The 21,454-nt window shown below is 38.9% G+C and overlaps 1 protein-coding gene across 1 annotated transcript in view; it reads right to left on the reverse strand.

Moving 5' to 3' along the window:
- LOC110156398 (laminin, alpha 2) overlaps positions 1-21,454 on the reverse strand; it is a 332,216-nt gene that overhangs the window by 137,448 nt on the left and 173,314 nt on the right. The window contains 2 exon segments of the mRNA XM_055149659.1: positions 1,936-2,042; positions 12,398-12,609. Of these exon segments, the coding sequence (XP_055005634.1) occupies positions 1,936-2,042; positions 12,398-12,609 (319 nt within the window).

The raw sequence follows: 21,454 nt of genomic DNA on the forward strand, positions 1-21,454 counted from the left end.
GGTTAGACAGAGGAAAGCAGACAAAAGTGTGAAAGCTGTAAAAGGTAATTAACATGGAAGGAAATAAATGAAAAGGCAGAAAAGAGAAATTAAACTACAAGATGATACAAAAGATTTAAAAAAGGCAAACTCACATAAAGACTGACTAAAGATTAAAAAAGAACATGTAGAGATTTTTATGAAATAAGAGTGAGAAAAGATAAGGTCTCAAAGAATTCAGACTTCTGAACTGAAGATTGAATAATTACAATTATTTTAGACTCTTTGATCCTTGAAGTTACCCTTGAAGAAGAATAGACTGGCTGTCATTCATTAGTAATGTTTTGTACTTGTGCATGTTTTAAATTCCACTCTAGACAAATGAGGGGCAGAGCGAGCGAATATATTTTAAAGGTCCTATATTATGCAAAATGTACTAATGTGAGATTTCAGCCATGTTATAATGTCACCTCCTTAAAAACATTCCCAGAGTTGTGTTTTGTTTCATCCACACATGTTTGAGTGACCCTTTAGTATAAGAGTCTACATCTCCACAGGTCAAAATGCTCTGTTCCACCTTGTGATGTCACGTAGCTGTAGTTTTCAAGTGGCTACCTTTTACCTTTTATTCAGTAGAGATGGGCAATTCCAGGGCTGAAATCATCCAAATGATTCTAGTGAAGATGTGTGAAGTTTAAAAACACAACGGAGTGCAAAGTAGCAAAAACTGAGGCACTCAAAAAGTACAAAATAATTAAAAGCCTTCAATACCACATGGCAGATAAAGTTAAAATCACGCCAATATGTTTAGGCGCTTCTGCCTTCATCAATGCAAACTCGAGATGGCTATCACAGTGCAGATTTACCCTGCGATTGATTATCTTCTCACTCTCACTTGGACCTCGGATTTGACATCATGCCCGAGCTTGAAGCGTATTATTATGTTTCGCATGTCGGACTTGGAGAGCAGCGTGTAGCCTCACCACAACACCGACTACCAAACCCATAGGCAGTGATACGAATGAGGTAAGGTATTGCAGTAATACGAGTGAATGGAATTGCCATTTAAACCACCAACGTGTCCAAACTCAATGAAAACAGTTCATATTTACACGTCACAGTGGACGGAGCCATTTTGGATTCTGACTCGGAATCCTTCCTCGGTCTACAACTTCTTCAGGACTGGGCAACTTCCTCAGAAAACAGATTCGGAAGGAAAATCAAACGCAGGGTAAAAGTCACAGGTGTAGGTCACAAGTTCACAATGGGCTGGCCCAGAGTCCCCTGGTGCATGATGGGACTTGTAGTTTGAACAGATTTCAGTGACAAGTTATTTAAGATAAGATATAATACAAGATACAAGATATAAATAGTACAATCCCAACAATCAATGCATAGAAAAATGCATAGTATAATAATATATATAGTTCAAATAAAGGGCTAGTCTTCAACAGTTTAACGGAGGCAAAGATGTAAAAAATAGGGCTGCACATTTAAAGCGTGTGGTTTTAAAGGAAAGGGGAGAAATCTAACTCTCCATTGAGTCCTGGACAGCAGAGTACTTCCTGTATTACCACGTGACATCACAAGGTGGACCAGAGTATTTTCCATTTGAGAGAAGAACTCAGGCTAAATATGTAGGGTTTGTGTGTTAAACATGTGTGAATGAAATAAAACACAACTCCAGGTATGTTTGTGCTGAGGTACCTTATCACATAGATCAGAAAATAGTGTAATATAGGCCTTATTTTATTTTTTCAAAACCATTTGTGTTATTGACATCAAGAAGAAATCCGTCTTGATGGTCAACGCATTATATACATACGTACATAAAACCGTATCCATGTTTTGCTATTTCATAACAAGTATAAAATATTAGCAGTATTCGTGTTTGAATTCTTAAAGTGGTGTAATCCAAACAATAGCAGCTTTCCAGATTTTCCTCACAGCACTCACCACACATTCGTCGCACTGTCGGCCCACTACATTCTCCCTGCACTGGCACTGGCCCGTCTCCTGGTGGCACACTTCAGATACGGACCCGTTTGTGTGGCACTGGCAAGCTGAAAAACAAACAGAATAAAGTTATCATCATCATTATAGCATCAATAAATCATATTTCTGCTGCAATAGCATAGTTCTTCTGTTTACATCATGCTAAGATTTCGACCTGGATTACCTGAGAATATCCCCCCCGGTAGTAAAGCGTGTTTTTGTAAATACGAGCAGCCAAGACCTCATCTGGGATATAAATAGTATGAATCATTCACAACAAAGGTACTACGAAGCAAACGGAGTATACTCTTGTGATTGGCTGTGGTGTAAGATGCATGTTTCAGTGAAAAGACCACAACATCCAGAAAGCCTTGACCTCCGGCACTAAACAGAATGTATTTGTTTGGTCATAACACACTGCTGCCTGTGGAATAGTACTCTTACTGTATACACACAAACATACTAGATTACATTTAGATAGGTGTTTTGAATAAAATTGTGTTTTGGTTTCAGCAAAGGAAGGTATTAGTTTGATAAATAATGAAAAATAATGTTCAATTTTGTAATTTTAGAAGTCATAAAAGGAACTAGATCGGCTTTGAATGTGCTGTATTTTAGCAATTGTGTGAAATTTGAGTTTCAAGGTTTAACTAGAGTACAGTCATTTTGGGCCGATATGGAATTTTGGAGCTGATATCAGTTTCCAATATTTGTCCTGCTGCTTTGACTGAGTTTTCGCTTTTAAAATCCATAGGAAGGCCCACGAATTTATCTAAAGTTGAAGTAAATGTTGAAAAACAAATTAATTTTTCACTTGAAATAAAGTATTAATCTGGTTTATAAAAACATTCTTACAGCCATATGACACTCTTCTACTATACTCTAACATTTCCATAAGAAAAATCTGATGCACTGAGAGGCAGTCTGGGAATGACGCATAAAAATGGGGCAGTGAAAAAAAATCAGTATTCAAGATCAATACTGGGCAAAACCGATTTTGGTCATTAACAATGTTGCCATATTACGCCTCTGTACCTCCTATCACTATGTGGCACTAGTTCTAATTTATGTAATTGTCTACCCTACAAAAGGTGAGGAAAAGGTGCACACAGGCGTTGCAGTGTAGAGGTAAACAGGCTTTTGATCACCATCTATGGAGGGCTGAATTTGTGTATTTTGGATGAATAAATAACTGAGGAACACAGTGTTTTGACTCTCTTTTATGGAAGACATGCGTCCAAGATACCACACGCTGCATCCACAGGGCAAGTTTGGCTACTACAAATGATATCAACCGATCTATTGATACTGGGACCGATATATCACAAAACCACTAGTTGTAAAGGGTCTGAACTGTGTGCATTTGAGCAAAATTTGCTTTCCCAGTGCAGATTTATTCTACGTTTATATGATGACGGTCTCAACAGAAGACACAAAAATGGCGATGGTCTTCACTTTTTATTCTGCGTTTAGGCGAGTGTTTTCGGGAGGAAACCTGCGTTCATACAGTGACCCAAAGGTGTGGGGAATTCGATTGGGTATGCATGCCAGGCAGCTCGGTGGTGATGCTAGGTGGTGATGTATGTGACGTAAACATGTACACGGCGTGAGCAGCTCTGACCAGAGTTTTGCGTCTTGGGCAGTGTAGATGGAAAAGCTACGGTGGAGTGTATTCAACCTTTCCACTCTGGAAGGTGGTTTCAGATTTTTGAGTTTTTAAGCCCCAAAAACGCTGTCACCATCTAAACGAAAGGCCCTTCAGATGAAATATTTTGTTGTTTTTACCTGCAAGCGTTCTTGTGTAAACAAGCCCTTACTGTAGAAGCAGCTTGAGAGGTCAAAAATAGTTTTATTGTCTGATAATCTGCATGTGCACTGTTAGCATGCTAGTTGTTGTCAGCATTACTGTGACTGGTCTCTGAGAGTTGTGAAAAGTGCTTATAAACTCATCGTGGTGAATAATTACGATGCTCAGAATGCATAAGATAAGTGAGGAATAACTTTGGACCACTGCAAACCATTTAAAATGAACTAATTCTGATTTTCACATTTTTAAGACAGTGAAAATCATTAAAAAACACTGGACAATCACTTCAAAAATGTTGGCATGATCATAATTGCCCATCCAAATGGTCTGCTAATCAAAATGGGCCAATATTCAAAAATGCCTCGCTGTTTTGTCAATCCTTTATTGTCTTCCTTATTTTCCGCCTTCCTAAACTTTATTTACATGATTTAAAATCCTTCTGGGAGGGAAACGGAAAATCAACGCCACTCAAGTCTTTAGATATACAATTAAAAGCTTGAACATCACAGCTCCCATCTGGCACCAGGGCTGTCTTCTTTGCTAGCGCTCGCACACACTCACACGCTACCGCTTTTTAAGAAACGAGCACCACATGTCGCCTCACACGCACACTTGTCCGTTTTCTCCGCGGCACTAGAGGAACAGACCACGGAGTGCGAACGCTGGATGAGAAGAGGGTTATCAAGCCAGATGCCCTGTCATTAATATACATTACATTATTGATTCCAGCAGTATGCCCTCCTCCCACACGCATATGCAGACACCTCAATGGTTGTACGTGCATCGCTATCTTATAAAACACATATTAACATGCAGGCAGTCTGTCCAACACCCCCTGTAGCAGCACCCATAGGAGACCATCTGGGGCCCGCTCTGTCTGCTGTGACAATGCGAGCCTTGTTGTCAGATAAAATGTTGCTTTTGGTTGTGATTTTCTTTATAAATTTCCACCTTTTCAAAGTCGGCCTTGAAGGGTGTGAGTTTTTTTCGTAAACATGACAAGGAAAACAAGCTATTGTGAAGCTGTTAAATTGAGTGGAGGTTGTGATGTAAAGATGGAGACATAACATAACATTTGGGTCTTGTGTGATCAATGTGCATTCAATTATCTGCTGCAGAACTGAAATTATCAAACAGTTATAAGGGATGAATATTTAACACAGGCTGCAACATATACTTTTCTAGTGCAGGTATATGCCACCTGTTTGACTCTTCAAATCAGCTCTCCTGTTGTAGTTTCAACTAAGTCAGACTGGGTTAAATCCAGGCCCCATAGGCACACACGAATGCACACAAGTGTACGCACAGAACGGGGTCTTGTGTATCACGTGATCGCTTTGACCAGTCAGGGCCAGAGCGGAGCCAGAACTAAACATTATAAAGAGATTTTTTAAGACAACTGAAGGATTTTGAGCTGAGAAAAAGTTTATGATCTAAAAATAGGTAAAAATCACCACAAATACAACATTTTTGAAAGTTGTAGGTGCCTTGTCAGCTGAACACGAGACATTTGTGATTACATTGCACTGGCCATTACATCAACTGGGGGCAGCTACAAGCAGAAACACCTTATCCATTTATTTGAACAGATCCATGGTTCAAACACAGCTCAGACTTAAGTCCAACATGAGTAACAGAGCTTCAGCCAGAGCAGCAGTAAGTTAGCTAGAGAATGTCGATAACATTTATTAATTGTATTAGTTGTACTACTTTTATGAATTATTTTCATTTTGGCCACAGTGCCTTCATTAACATTTCTGTAACTGTGCCAGTGTTAGCCATGGATGCAATTCTCAGTCATTCAAAATCGCCTACTTTTCACCCCTAATTCACAACACTGTAATTTAGGTAATAAAGGCAACAATAGTTCAGCCAATTGTGACAGTAGATCAGCTGGTAAAGTGTTTATCCACTGATCTGAAGGTTGGCAGTTCGAATCCTGCTCTTTACATAATCATCCTTCGTTGAACGATCAAGTCCACTGAACCATAGGTTGGTGGTGTGATTCCAGCAGATTCCACAGATGAATGCTGTCATTATGTCCTTGGACAAGACACTTAACCCACCTCGCCCCCAGTGTCTGCGTACACTGGTGTATGAATGTATGCATGTGTGTCAGTGGTTGAGTGTAGGGATGTGCAAAAATAGTGATATATATTGTACCGTTTAATGTGATGATACAGTATTGATATCATGGGCTGCTCTATCTATATATTGAGTATTTTTTGGTATATTTTACTGAATTATTTTGTTACAACGCTACAGTTTTGTTGCTTGTTTAGAGGAAAGAAATTCGTTTATGCGACACATTTGACACATTCACTTTTTTGAAGATTAAAATGTGTGCGTTTCATCTGAACTTTGCACAAGAAGTGGTTTAACAAAGACTTTTAGTATCACAGCCATCATTTAGCCTTTATTTGTTATTGAACTATATCGAATCGATTTGAAATATATCAAATTGAAACTGCACTGTATATTGGAAACTTCTTCATGATACCCCGCTCTAGTTGTGTGGTTCCTTGTTGTAAAGCGCTTTGATTGCCTTGAAGGTGGAAAAGCGCTGTATAAAAATGTGACCATCACTGTGCCACAAATAAAGGTTAATTCTGGCATATAAGAGAATGTAAAGGGTATCAATTGGTGCACAAACTGGTGATTATCAAATTGTGCAGAGGTGAATTCAACCATTTTCAGTACAGGAAAGGGAAACCATTGCTCATTTAGTATTGCAGAAGGAATCAGACAGCCCAATACAGATCAATCAATACAAAACACAGACAGACCAGCAAGCAACAGTGGTTAGAACGTGCTGTGGAGCATGAGGCCTCGATGAAGACCAGTGGTGTGAAGTTTGTGGTTATGGGAGAGAAAAGTATCCTGTTTTTAATCCCTCAGATATCAACTTTATTCTTGCATTCTTTCCACCGTCCCAGTGAGATGATGTTATAAATAAAACATGCCTAAACCACTTTCAATAAAGCGCTCAATATTCAAGTAATAACTATGATAAAGAGATTGCCTTCGCCTTGTGCGGTTTCCCTAAACATCCCCCAAGTGTCCATCGATCTTAAGGCATTTATGAAACATTTATTTTCGGTGTCCGATGCCGCGCGCACGAGTTGATTTCCACAACTTGCGATGCTTTCTAAGTTAATTTGCTCTGATTTATTCCATTCTTTCTGTCCACGTCCCGGGCATGAAAGCGAAGTCCTAAAAGTGAGTGATTACGGATGGGAGAGGGAGGAGAAGTTGGCCGTCAGAACAATAAAAAAGTAGAGGATTTTTACAGTGTAATAGTGCGGGAATGGACTCGGGTTGAACTCTGAAGCGCGGCTCGATAAAATTCATTAAGAGCCGGAGCTCGGGGGAGAGGGAGGCTGGCGGGTTGAGCGAGATAGGATCAGATAGGCGGAGAGCGAGCGAGGGAGGGAGTTGTTGTGTTTTAATAATTCCTGGTGGTCTTTTGTCATTTGTGCGGGATCAATGGGGAGACAGGAGCGGCGATCGGCACTGAGGTGGGGGGCCATAGATCAGCCTGATTAATCAATAAGCATTTAGCCCGGGTGGAGAGGGGAAACAACTGCAGAACAATGCACTATCAAACAGGCATTAATACTATCTGTCAGCCTGTCCACCTGCCTTTGTACGCTTATCAAGGAGCGCTCTATACTGCTCCTTCTAATACTGTTAAAGAGAGAATAGGGGATTGGTCGGAGCAGCAGTTTCTTTATGTTGTGAAGAAGCAAATGCGTTTAGTTCGTTTTCAGCAGATTCCAAATGGGTCATAGGTGTAGGGAGCGTGACTCTGCAGCTTTGGGTCTTGAGAGGGAGGCAGTCGGGTCAATGGTAAGAGAGTCACAAAGCAGAAATGATGACAGCTAACCACTTGTGTGTGTTTTGTATGGGCGAGGCTTTACTGTAGTTCGGCCTGTCTATAAAACTAAGGGTTTGTTTTCTTGCCAGGCTCGTGCCAGCAATTTAATTTCTCTCCAGCGACTAGGTCAGGAATCGGAATACACTAGATGGTTTGGTTTGAGGCCATGACATCAAACTCAAGCGTCTGTCTGGGTTCCTTTTGTGGTACAGCCCAACAGTAAAGAAAGCAGTCGAGATGGACGTAGACGAAGACAGACATTCTGTGTTTGCAACGATTCCCAAGATCGAGGATTTAAAGCTGGAACAAAGAGAATGTTTGGTGAATTTTATCAAGTGGAAAGACGTTATTGTCCTTCTCATTGGCTCATTACATACGTCACGACCAAATAGCAGAGATTGGTTAAATAAAAAAGTACCTGCCTACCATCGAGCGAATGAATCCTAATGCTGCGAGGTCAGACCGTTTCCACAAAGTTAAACCGGCTGATGAATCAGGCTAATTGTTTTCATGCAATTAAGTAAAATTTGCATTGCCCCATGCACAAATATGATACTTTATTCATCCCAAGGAAAATTCAAGTTTAGCTGCGCTTCTCTGAAAGATATATTGTAAAAGCAGTGCTGTCTGTTGTATTATAGTGTTTTATAGTTTCATCCTTTGCAAACCTAGATGTGCCATAAGTCTCATAATAATATCGTGGGCTGTCACAATATATCAAATTACAAGTTTCTTTGCTTAAATGCATTGTTTTAGAGTAGCAACAGGTTTTTAACATCAGAAACTACATATCCCGTGATTAATTTCATTGCACTTTAGCCTCTGAAAGTTAATAAAAGTGCTTATAAAGTTATCGTGGTGAATAATGAATTAATGTCTGCAAATAGACCACTGAAAACTATAGTTTTTCTTTTTTTTCATGTTTTTAAGACAGTTAAAATTAGAGCTGGGTATCATTAAGAAGTTGCTGGTACGATACATACCTCGATACATAGGCCATGATATGATACATGTATATTTCAAATTGATTTGATACGGTTTGATAACAAATAAAGGTTAAATCATGGCTGTGATACTAAAAGTCTTTGTTAAACCACTTCTTGTGCAAAGTTCATATGAAACACAAACATTTAAATCATCAAACCAGTGAAAATATCAAATGTGCTGCATAAACTAGTTTCGTTCTTCTAAACAAGCCTTAAAACTTTACCGCTGTTACAAAATAATTTAGTAAAATATACCAAAAAATACTCTTAGTGATACATCGATTCAGCAGGCCACGATAACGACACTGTATCATCACATTCTCACGCAACCATGCAATCCTTGTGTCTTTGCACTGGCTTCCTGTTCAATTTAGAACTGATTTTAAGATTTTATTGTTTGTTTTTAAAGCTTTGACTGGACACAGTGCGTCTCGGATCTCATCCAGATTTACTCCTGCGTGCTCTCTGAGGTCTGAGGGCCAGCTCCAGCTCGTGGTGCCTGAGACGAGGCAGGGGGGACAGGACCTTCTCTGTGGCCAAACCCAAATTCTGGAACGCTCTGCCCCCCCACGTCCGAACAGCCGTTACATTGGCGTGTTTTAAGTCTCGTCTGGCTTTTAACACTGCGTGAGTTGTGTGGTCATCTGTGTCTTTATTTTATTTATTTATGTTTATTTTATTCATTGTTTTATCATTTTTAGCTTTATGCATTTTAATACTTTTTATTTCTTGTTTTAAAATATGATTTCCTCTTTTATTGTATTAATTTGTCTGTGCAGCACTTTGGAAACTGCATGTTTATAAAATGTGCTATGTAAATAAAGTGGGTTGGATTGGACATTAAACAATAGGATATATCGATATTTTGATATTTTTTGAACATCCCTAGGTAAAGTGAAGTGACTACAGCACATTTAATTAAAGATCATAACATAGGACAAAATTTACTCTATCAATTTGAAGTTAAGCATAAAATGGGTTCAGTGATTGGGTGAAAAAACTGAATATTCACTTCAGAATAAGAGGGGCAGACCATTTCAATAAACAAATATGCATCCTTATATTCACAAATGTTGCGTTTTTTTATAGTAACTTATAAGACAGGAAAGAAATCTCTAAACCTGCCAAGAGCTATTAACGTGATTCTTATTAATTAATATTTTTTATTTATGTCATTTTATTGGTAGTTAAACCGCAACATGTCTCTTTATTACACTACAAATCTCCGATCAACTTTTACGGCAGCCCCATCTGTCGCCCGTGCTAGCTGCCATGTCTCCAGCTCTCCCTTATCTCACACGGCTTCATATGGTTTTAAAGTGTCTCCTCCACATCTGTCTGCAGGATTCCTTCTCACCTCGCACTTCCCAGCTGTCCCCCCCTCCTCTCCTCTCCCCGCTCGCTCTCACTCCAGATGCTCCGCCAGCACCTCGCCATGTTTCCGCGAGGATTAAAACCATCATTTATCTCAAATTAAGTTTCCTAGACAAAACGCCGTTCCCCTTTGCCGTGTGCCCTCCGAGACTCTTGCACGGGCCTACTACTTGGAATTGCATCATGTAATGTTATTAGTGGCGTAGCTGTAGTCTGTAGCGTTTTTGATGCGACTAAATTGACATAATCGTCTGCGTGATTCGAATGGATTAACTTAATTTGCCCATAAAAGGAGATGCTGATGTCATGCCCGCATATTGCCCCGATAAAGCTGTATTCAATCAAAATGACAGAATAATCCCAATTCATTTTTGCAGGGGTTATAGCTACCAAATCTAATACTAAAATATTAATGTCAAAATATAATGGGATAAAGGGAGAACCAGTTTTATCATTCAGGAGAATATATCCACTTTAGAGTTTAAAAAATAACTGTATCACTTTCCATTGGTTAGGGTTAGACCTAAGGGCAATTTTAGTACATTTTTCCTCGCCTGGATTTTTTTTTTTCTTAATTTTGCTATTAAAACTCCCCCTTTTACCCCCCAATGAAGTGTTATACATCTGTTTTTTTCAGTACAACCTGTTATTTCACAATCTGCTTGCTGTAGTTGTGCCATATGGCTGTAATAAAAGCTATAGGACCACAAATACAAAGCGAAAAATTAAATTCACACTCTTTCATACAAAACACACAGCAAACATGTATAAACAACTTTTGGACATAAAATATGTTTAATTTAGGGCCTTAGCTACAAAAGTGTAAAATATCAAGAATGTAAGTAAACTAAAAAAATATCCTTATTGCCCACAAAAGCAAAAAAAAGTGCAATCGCCCCATGACTTTACTAGTGCCAGTCGTGGAAACAGCTCGTGTCAGGTCCAGGTCACAGAGCCACATCACTGTTTATTACATTTGGATTTGTACATTTTGAGGGAAATAAACCTTTCAAATAAAAACAGCAAGAGATGAGATGCGTAATTTGCCATTTATTTGAGAAATAACTGCACTTCATCAGCTTTTTCAATTGTTACGAACAAAGACACGAAGAGCACTCGACCATCTTGACTCGCTACTCTCAACTCTTTGGAAAAGTTTGGACCAATCAAAATAGATGGAGCGCACGCGTTTGGCAGAAAACAAAGTTCCTATTCCAACAAAATTTCGACACAAGGGAAAAGGCTTGATACTAATTTCAACACCACAATGATAGTAAAAAGTATTTTTGTATACAACATAATGTGATCATGTAATCCTGTACTAGTACTGATATGGATCCAGACAATTCTAATACATTCTAATTCAAATATTGACCTGTTTATGTATTTCCTTCAGTACTGTCCAAATGTATTTATTTATTTATTCAATATTTTACCAGGTAAGCCAATTGTTTGCAATGACGACCTGGACAAGAGGCAGCCTAAAACAGCACAAACAGAAAACACTCACACATGAACCATAACATGAAACAGTGAATAGAGACATGAGACAGTGAAACATTTGCAGATTAAAGAAATAAACGTGTCCAAAGCATGCACAATGATCCTGTAAAATACTGTGGATGGAGCTTTAAAAAGTCGACAGAGGTTAAAACTAACTAAGTTTTAAAGCCTGTTAAAGATGGTTCCAGTCACTTGCTGCAGAGACTGAAATGAGGAGAGGCCCAGAGCTGTGTGGGCTTTAGGAACGACCAGGGTCATGTCTCTGTTGGAGCGCAGTGTTCGGATGGAGCTGTGGATGTGCAGTAGTGAGCTGAGGTAGGACGGAGTTTTACCAATTAAACATTTGTAAATGAACAATAACCAGTGGGTTTGTCTGTGACTGTGGAGACAGGCCCACTTCACAAAGAAGTAAAGTACGCAGTGATGGGTGGGACTGTCCAAATGAGTACTTAGGTTTTGATACTAATTTAAGAATCAGTTTTTTGGTATATTTTTTCACAACTCTATAATATAATGTAGTATCATGTTTTGTTTTACTTGTCTCCCATATCAGAACTAAAATACCTGCTCTCTGTTGGTATACAACTGTAACTGTGAAGAAGTTACTCAATATTTGTAAAGTTTATTCTCCTTCACCTGACGTGTTCTGCATATTTCAGCACTCACTCACATTAAGCTAAGCAAATTTGACATTTTTATCTTAACGCAAACTGCTGATGTCCTCCAGCAGATGCAGTTCTCACACCCTGTTTTGTACACACATATTTAATTACATATAGCGCATACTTAATTACAACTGTCTGACTAAATGAAACGTGTAAAACATTTAAGCACACAGCTACCACAAACTTTCCCAGAAGCATGGTGCTGACTTACGCTGGCAGTTTCTGGCGTTTACCGCATCCCCGTAGTATCCGTCCGCGCAGACGTCACAGGCCACGCCCCCGTAACCCGGACGACAGCGCAGACACTGGCCCGTGATTGGATGGCAGCTCTCAGGTAAGGACAGGTCCAGGTTTCCATTGCACTCGCAGGGCTGACAGGAACCCCCCGGCACTGCAGGCTGGCCAAAGTATCCGTTTGAGCATCTACAAGACAAAACAAAATAATTTTTTTCTATAATAACGTAACAGCAAAATACCATGGACAACAAAAAGATGTTTCAGACTGAATGTCACTTGTCAGGGGTATTTATTTTCACTGATTTATTTTATTATTCTTGACCCAGTTTTATTTTTTATTTCTCTAACCGTGTGTGTGTTGAGTTTTACTTCCTGTTACACGGATTGTTTGCCGCCCTAATGTGCCTCACCTGTATCTCACTCTGCATTCGATTATCCTTCCGAGTCGATTTTCCGAAGAAGTTGCCTAGTGACACGCCCCTTTTCCTGGGACGGCGCAACTCGGAACTCGGTGGCAGAAAAAGTAGACCGAGCAAGGATTCAGAGTCAGAATCCAAGATGACTCCGCTCACTGTGAGGTGTAAATATGAACCGTTTTCACTGTGTTTGGACACTTTCAGTCACTTGTATTACTGCAGTACATTACCGCGTCTGTATGTCTATGGGAGTCGGTGTTGTGGTAAGGCTACAGGCTGCTCTCCGAGTCCGACACAGGAATACATAATAATACGCTTCAAGCTCGGATGTGACGTCAAATCCGAGGTCCAAGTGGGAGTCGGAAGATGATTGAACACAGGGTCCTGCATTTGTGTGCATATATATCCTGTGTTCTCCTTTGCCCTTTGTTGGATCATTTCTCATTATCAGTTTCACGTCTGTCTGGATTTTTGTGTTTGGTCATTCTTTGTTTTATTAAATAACTTCAGAAATGTAGTCTTGGGTTTTGGGTCCTACTTCTGCTCTAAACTTGACAAAACTATTCAAAATGTACTCTTGTTACCCTCCTCAAGGAAACAAGTAATCCTTTATTATTAGTTTGCCTATATCTCTAAAACTCAAAATGCTGTTTTGCCTGATACCTTCTTCCTTTTGTTTAGAAGAGATTGGCAATTCCAAGACTGAGATTAACCCAAATGATTCTAGTGAAGGTGTATGGAGTTTAAAAACACATTGGAGCACTGTTTTTTCGCTATACATCACAAGGTGGAATAGAGTGTTTTCTGTTTGAGAGAAGAATATATCGGATTTCTGTCTTAGTGAATAAATGTGTGACTGAAACAAAACACAACTCCTGTACTTTTTATTTTTTTATGAGGAAACATTACAACATAGATCAGAAAATAGCGTATACTATGGACACTTTAATTTAAATTTGGTGGGTACTTCAAGATTTTGTCCAAATTGAATTTCTGAAGTATTTGACTACTTTATGATTTCCATTTGACTACAAATCCGGGAACCATTTGGAGTGAGCTGCAACATAATTGAGTTATTTTCTGGAGTTATTTTTTTTACAGAGTGAGCATGTTGTTTGCTGTGTTGTCTTCGATTGGGTCAAATAAGAGCCTCTACACTCTCCTCCGTTTCCTTCCACTCTCAGCTTTCAAGGGAACTATTTTTAGTGAAATAGCTTTTAGCAGGCACATGATAAAGAACTGTTTTCTTTTCTTCTAGTATGTACTGTATCTGTACTGCATTTGTACCATAATAATTGTGCTATTACCACAAAATACTTTTTCTTGTAATGGTGAGTCAGTCAGTTTAATGCAACTTATTCAATTAGTGTGCTGTTTTGTTGTTTTGCTGTTTTACTGTTAACAATGTCTTTGCTGATAAGCATTAAGAACTTTTCTGATGCGGCTTGTTTCCAATGCTTTGCCTGGAATGTTTCACTGTTTGGCATTAGATGTATCCATGTTGCATGTGGTGGACACATGTGTCACCTCTCCACAGTGTTAATCTTTTTCTTTAATTTCATTTACCATATTTTTCAGACTATAAGTCACACTTTTTTCATGGTTTGGGTGGTCCTCTGAACTATACTCCGGAGCGACTTATATATTAAAATTTTGGCACTGACAGCTGCGAGAGGGCGCTCTACGCTTGTGTGTCAGTATCTGCTCCTATTACTCCTGTACCACTGTCACTTGGCTTTACTTGGCATGTCTCCTGCAGAAAGAGCCTCTGTCCTGTCTGTATCATGTCAGTCGATCGCACTATTACTTCTGTACCACTGAAAATTTTACATTTAAACAAACTTATAAAGACAACTGAGAAGACTGAAGACAAATGCTATGGAGTAAGAAAGCTGTCAAAAATATTTGTGCGCATAAAATAGAAATCTGTGCGTATTTGGGAAATCCGTGCATATTTGGCATAAAATAAATATTTGTAAACTCTCAAATGAGTCCAGTCGTACATAAAATATATTGTGTGTATTTTATCCATCAGAATACGAATTGAAAAATTACGACGTCATGAATTACAATTCAATGCAAAACATTCACAGCTACAGCCACAGCGAGCATCAGTCAGTCTTCACTTCAGCTGCATTTCTCGCATGAAATGCCACCAAAAGTTCCTCGGGACGCTGAAATGTCCCAGTTTACACCAAACACCAAACTGTCCTGGTTACAGACGTCACAGCTAATGAAATGTTACACATTACAGTTTAATGCAGCTTCCAGCATCAATTAATGTTCGTGTTTACAGGCAACACCTTGGTATGTTTACAGTATTTACCGGTAAGTTTAATGTCACCGTGACGTGGATGGATTTGCTAATTATAACCCATTATAACTCATGAAAAACCCATTGTCTGAAATGCAGCTGAAGTGAAGACTAACTGATGCTCGCTGTGGCTGTAGCCGTGAATGTTTTAATCTAAACATACAGAGAACCTGATATTTGCTAATTAGCCCTGGGATAACGTTACGTCGGATGTTGGCCAACTGGCTCCACTATGTTATCTAACATATAGGTGCAATTTCCCGTTCAAAGGAGGTGTTTCTACACAATATTATACAGCAGCGTTCGGTTCCCGAATTCAAGACATTTTTACAATAGATTTTAATTAACCCACTTGTTGGTCGCTGTTGTAGCTTCTTGTGCTATTACTCTGTTTTTACTCTGCTACAAACTTGAGCATGCGCAGTCTTGATCTTGATCGATGTTTCTTCTGCTCGATGGATAATGTCTGTGAAGTGATGACGTATTTTTGACAGTAAAGTTCCGTCTGTGAATTCGTATTCGTACTGATGAAAGCGTAATCGTAAATTTTCATTTCGTGATTGTAATTCATGACGTCGTAATTTTTCAATTCGTATTCTGATGGATAAAATACACACAATATATTTTATGTACGACTGGACTCATTTGAGAGTTTACAAATATTTATTTTATGCGCAACTACAGCCAAATATGCACGGATTTCCCAAATACGCACGGATTTCTATTTTATGCGCATGAATATTTTTGACACTCCATAAAATGCCCCCCAAAAAGAAAATCCTTTTTTACAAGCTGTAACTAGCAAAATATGCAGCCGAAAATGGTAATCGAGCAACAAATAGAAAGTTTGGAGTAAGGGAAAACTTGTGACACCAGTAGGGTGCACCATGCAACTTTCCTAGAAGTCACAGGATGGATCAACAAAGCCTGGACTTCAGTGACACTGAAACCATCCTGTCGGGATTCAGAAAGGCTGGAATAATTCTAACTGGAACTGATGCTGAGTCTGACGACAGCTACACAGAAGAGGAAGAGGTGCTCCATTTACCTCCGGAGGACACGGAGTTGCTCAGAAGTGACACAGAGGATGAAGCATTCAATGGATTTAGTGAGCTGGAGTGAGATGGAGAGTTTGGTAAACTTGTTCTGTTCTGTTGTTTATGTTATAGTTTATCTGAAGAACTGTTCATAAGTGACGTTAACAGTCTGTTGTTCTCTGTTCTGTTGTTTTTACTATAACTTGCCTTTCAAGATGAAATATCAGTTCCTGGTCTCTGATTTTATAAAATAAATTTCACCCAAAAAGTGCGACTTATACATGTTTTTTCTTCTTCATTTTGCATTTTTTTCTTATACTCCAGAGCGACTTATAGTTTGGACAAAACAGTACATTTTACATTTCACATTTTTATTTTATTTTTAAGTTAAATTAATTAGTTAGTTTAATTCAATTTATTTGTCTGCTTGAAACATTCCAGGCAAAGCAGTAACATCACCATGGAGACATGCAGATCCACTTCAGGCTTGTATGCTATTTTCTAATTAATTACAGAATCCTCTTCTTAAATCAACAATGCATAAGTGAAATTCAAAACCAGCGTCTGAAAGATCAAACAGAAATTGGTCAAAAGAGCAAACATCTAGTAATCCAGAAGCCATTGCGTTCGCTTTGAAATACGAGAATGAAAGTAAGAATTTCCTTTTAATATTTATTTTCATTTGACTGAACATACGAGGAAGTAAAGACGCAGCTACGTGTATTAACCTGAGAATACTGGACAAAGATGAGAGCCACTGAGACCAGACAAAACCCGCTTGGAAAATCAAGAGGCACTAAATTGAGATGAAAGAGGGGAGATCGAGGAGTGGAAATACTGGGAAAACGAGGGGGTGAAAGGTCGTGGCGCTGAAAAGAGAATTGAATTTAGAAAGGAGAGGGGAGAAAGGAGGCGGCCATTATTACCCATGACCCTCTCTGGTGCTCAATACAGACGCTTTATTAGCTGCGGGAGTGTTTGAACTGGAGTCGGTTTTCTTTGAGCGCAAAAGAGGAGCAGGAGGCTAGAAAAGGATTGGGTTTCTATTTAGATTGATTTATTTCCAATTGGGTTCCATTGTACTGTACACAATGAGCCATAACTTTATAACAGTCTGGGTCAGGAAGCTCAAATGTACGACAGCATCCAACCCCCACTCAATGGTTTTAATATAAATGCAATATCCTTCCTTAGCCAGAAATCGTGTTGTCTCATACATACTTTTGGTCTAAACTGTAGCAAAAGATCTACAAGTCTCCTCAGCCAGTCTATCTTTTCATCTATGGGTCAGCCTGAATTGTTTTGCGAATCATACTGTACCAATATTATCCAGATGAGCTATTCATTTTAACAAACATTATATTAAATTGACACCATCTAATGCCTCCGCTCAGTTTCATTTCTCTCCAGTGACTAGGTCAGGAATCGGAATACACAAGACGATTTGCAAGAACCCTGGAAGTTGTAGACTGCGCACCGGCCAATCAGCGAAGATCTGTGAAGCCATGATGTCAAACTCAAGCGCCTGTCTGGGTCCCTTTTGTGGTACAGCACAACAGTAAAAAAAAAAAAAAAAATGTAGAATGATTGAGGTCGATGTAGACGAAGGCATACGTTCTGTGTTGGCAATGATTCCCGTGATCGAGGATTTAAAGTTGGAACAAAAAGAATGTTTGATGAATTTTATCAATGGGAAAGATGTTATTGCCCTTCTTCCTACGAGATTTGGCGAATTACATACATCACAACCAAACAGCAGCGATTGGTTAAATAAAAAAAGTACCCACCTACCGTCGAGCGAACAAATCCTAATACTGCGAGGTCAGAATAAAGCTAACTTTTAACCATAGCAATAGTTTAGTTTCAGTTTTTGATGTATTTCCTCATTTGTCCCGGAGTGGTCCATGGTAAAAAAAAAAAAAATCGATCTAGTAGTCATCTAAAACATTGCCCAGACCTTTGAATCCTTTTTCCTCGATTGTTACGTCACAGATCAAAGCCCCAAATTCTCCTGCTTAGTTCATAAACCAGGAAGACCATATACCTGTGTTGTTTTGAGTATTCTTGCACTAAAACATATCTCACATTTTTCATTCTTCAGACTTGAGCTATATACGATGTTGGGAACGAAGGATTACTTTTTTATAGTATTTTCCAAATGTAGATATTATTTAAGGTCGAAAATATGAAATAGGAGTGTTTTAAAGCCACAAGAATGCATAACATATCATCTTTAAATGCACTTTCTCCCCTCAGCCAGACACCTGTTTTAGCCACACATGCGACAACTTTCATACTTTCCATCACCAGCAGCAAAACTTTAACCCTCCTCAGCCTCTACATCTCCTACTCTCACAACCATGAATGTGAAACTACAGAAAGCAATGATTCCCCACGCTTGACCACTTTTGATGGATAAAGACACTGCCAATAGAAACAAAAGTTACACTTGTCACAGTGAAATCCATGTTTGTATTTGACAAATAAAGAAAGCTTCCATAAGAAAGTGTACACATTTTTAGTCTGAGTGTGTGTGCAGTGGAGGAAGACACCTGGTACAAAGCATCAGAGCCAGTGTAACAAATGTTATGATGTTGTATTTTTAGATGCAGAAATAATTTGGCATTTTGAAAAGAACTGAAGAAAGCAGAAGGGAAAATAAAACCACTAGTACTGTCACCATTTCCTCTGTTCATAACAATTATACTAGGTTATACTTCTACTACTACTATGACTATGACTACTACTACTACTACTAGTACTCTCGGGGTCCCGTCTCTCTCAAGTCCAAGATTAGTCCAAGATTAGTCCAGGTTTAGTCCTGCTTTAGACCTGGTTTAGACCTGGTTCAGTCCTGGTTCAGTCCTGGTTCAGTTCTGGTTTAGTCCTGGTCTAATCCTGGTTTAGACCTGGTTTAGACCTGGTTCAGTTCCGGTTTAGTCCTGGTTTAGACCTGGTGTAGACTTGGTTTAGTCCTGGTCTAATCCTGGTTTAGACCTGGTTTAGACCTGGTTTAGTCCTGGTTCAGTCCTGGCTCAGTCCTGGTTCAGTTCTGGTTTAATCGTCTTTTAGTCCTTGTTTAGACCTGGTTCAGACCTGGTTCAGTTCTGGTTCAGTCCTGGTTTAGTCGTGGTTTAGATGTGGTTTAGACCTGGTTCAGTCCTGGTTCATGTGTTGATTTATGTTCTGTAGGTGATTATGAATGGCATTAATGTTAATAACATGATTTGAGTAAAAAAAAAACAAAAAAAACCAAAAACATCAAATATAACTGACTTATGACGTCACAAATCGTGTACTCCCACTTAAAAAATCCCCACCTTGCTGGAGTACCCAGCCCACAGTGTTGGTATTTTGATGCTTTGATTTCATTACTATTAAATTATGAACACACTATTACCAAAGCAACAATTTTAATTCACCAAAAATATTGTTAATTCAGCATGTGCTTTGCCGGAATTTCATGTAGGAAATTATGATTATCATTGTAAGCGTGAAAACTTGTTCCCAACAAAGAAACGTTGGATTATTATTTTGGCTGACAGTTAGAATGACAGTGAATGAGTGAATAAGTGTTTTAGGTTTGTTCAGAAATGGAGGGCATGGGTTCACATAAGTCCACTTTTGTTTCACAACTTTGCGGTCTCCTGCTGTAGACTCACGGCTGACATTTTGAAGGCACCAAAGCCCAAAGTTCAATCATGCACTTTCCAGCTGCTCCGGTGCATTCAAATGTGGTCTTCTCTCTCTCTCTCTCTGTGTGTATCAGCATTTTTATATAAGTGACATTTCAAATAGTTTTACACCTATCCCAAGGTTGTAGTTGTTTTAGTTATGATTTGTATTTGTATTAGATTTAAGATCAGATAATATTTATTGAGAGTATCACTGAATCACTAAAATATCACAAACCACATTGGATTGATATTGTTAGAACAGATATTTCTCGATTTAGTTTACAAATGAAAAACTGTTATTGCAATATACTGTATATCATGGGGGCCACATTATCGCTCCTGACTGTGGTGGGGTGCCGGGGTCGGGTCGGCCGAATTGCATGATCCAGACAAAATGACCAGCAGCAGGCCTCATTGTGTATTAGAAATGACTAGCCTGGCACATCCATCCACAATACTATATCAACACATAATTCCTGGCACATATTTGTTTATTATTACTAGTGGTTTGCAAAAGTAGTAAGGACTTCACACTTTGTTGTAATTTGAAATACCACAGTGACGAAAATTCAGCAGCAAAATGTAAATATGTCATGTTTATTTAAATACTTCATATAAATACTTAAATAATAATAATAATAATAATGCATCAGTTTTATATAGTGCTTTTTTGGACACTCAGAGATGCTTTACAGAGCATTATTCTTTCACTCCATATCCGGTGGTGGTAAACTACTACTGTAGCCATAGTTGCCCTAGGGCAGACCTACAGAAGCGAGGCTGTCAATCTGCGCCATCGGCCCCTCCGACCAGCACCATCCCTCACGCACACATCACTTTTATACTAGGCAATATGGGTGAAGTGTCTTGCCTAAGGACACAATGACAGTTTTTGTGACTGGCGTCCCACTGTGGCACCTGGTTCTAATTCCCAGTGGTTTCCCATCCAAGTACTAACCAGGCCCGGCCTTGCTGAGCTTCTGAGGTCTGATCTGTTATTATTTGCCAAAAAGTAATAAAAAAAATAGGCCATGAACTTTTGAGGATTGTCTCATACGGCCAATTCAAGTGGTGGGCAGTAGAGGGGTTGAGGGCCAGTCAAAGAGGCATGGTGGGCCATAGTTGGCCCTGTGAGCCTTAGTTTGATGACGCCCGATTTATACCTTAATCCTTATTTATGTCACAGAATTAATTAATTTCACTGAACTTACTAACAAGTAAATATTGCAATATTCAAATGCCTACACAAGTAAGTAACATGCCCACCGCCTGATAAAAAATTATAAAACATGCTCAAAAGTAGAATTTAATATGATAACTTAATATTACGACTGCAATTTGCAATTATTTTGATAATCGATTCATCTACTGTGAAGTTAAAGCGATGCAGCCTGCGGGTCTTCCAGTGGACTATACTTACAGATGAAATACTTTTACACACTAAATGTTGCTATTAGCTAAATAACCAATTAGTTCCATATAATAATTAATTTGTTTCCACTCTATTATATTGTATATGGCCTATAACAGTTAGTAAAACATGAATAAAATGGAACCCTAACAGTGCACAGTCATTCAGAATCATTG

Source organism: Boleophthalmus pectinirostris, unplaced genomic scaffold (genome assembly GCF_026225935.1).
Source record: "Boleophthalmus pectinirostris isolate CB_2022bp ecotype Guang Dong unplaced genomic scaffold, ASM2622593v1 HiC_scaffold_13, whole genome shotgun sequence".
Classification (NCBI taxonomy): Eukaryota; Metazoa; Chordata; class Actinopteri; order Gobiiformes; family Gobiidae; genus Boleophthalmus; species Boleophthalmus pectinirostris.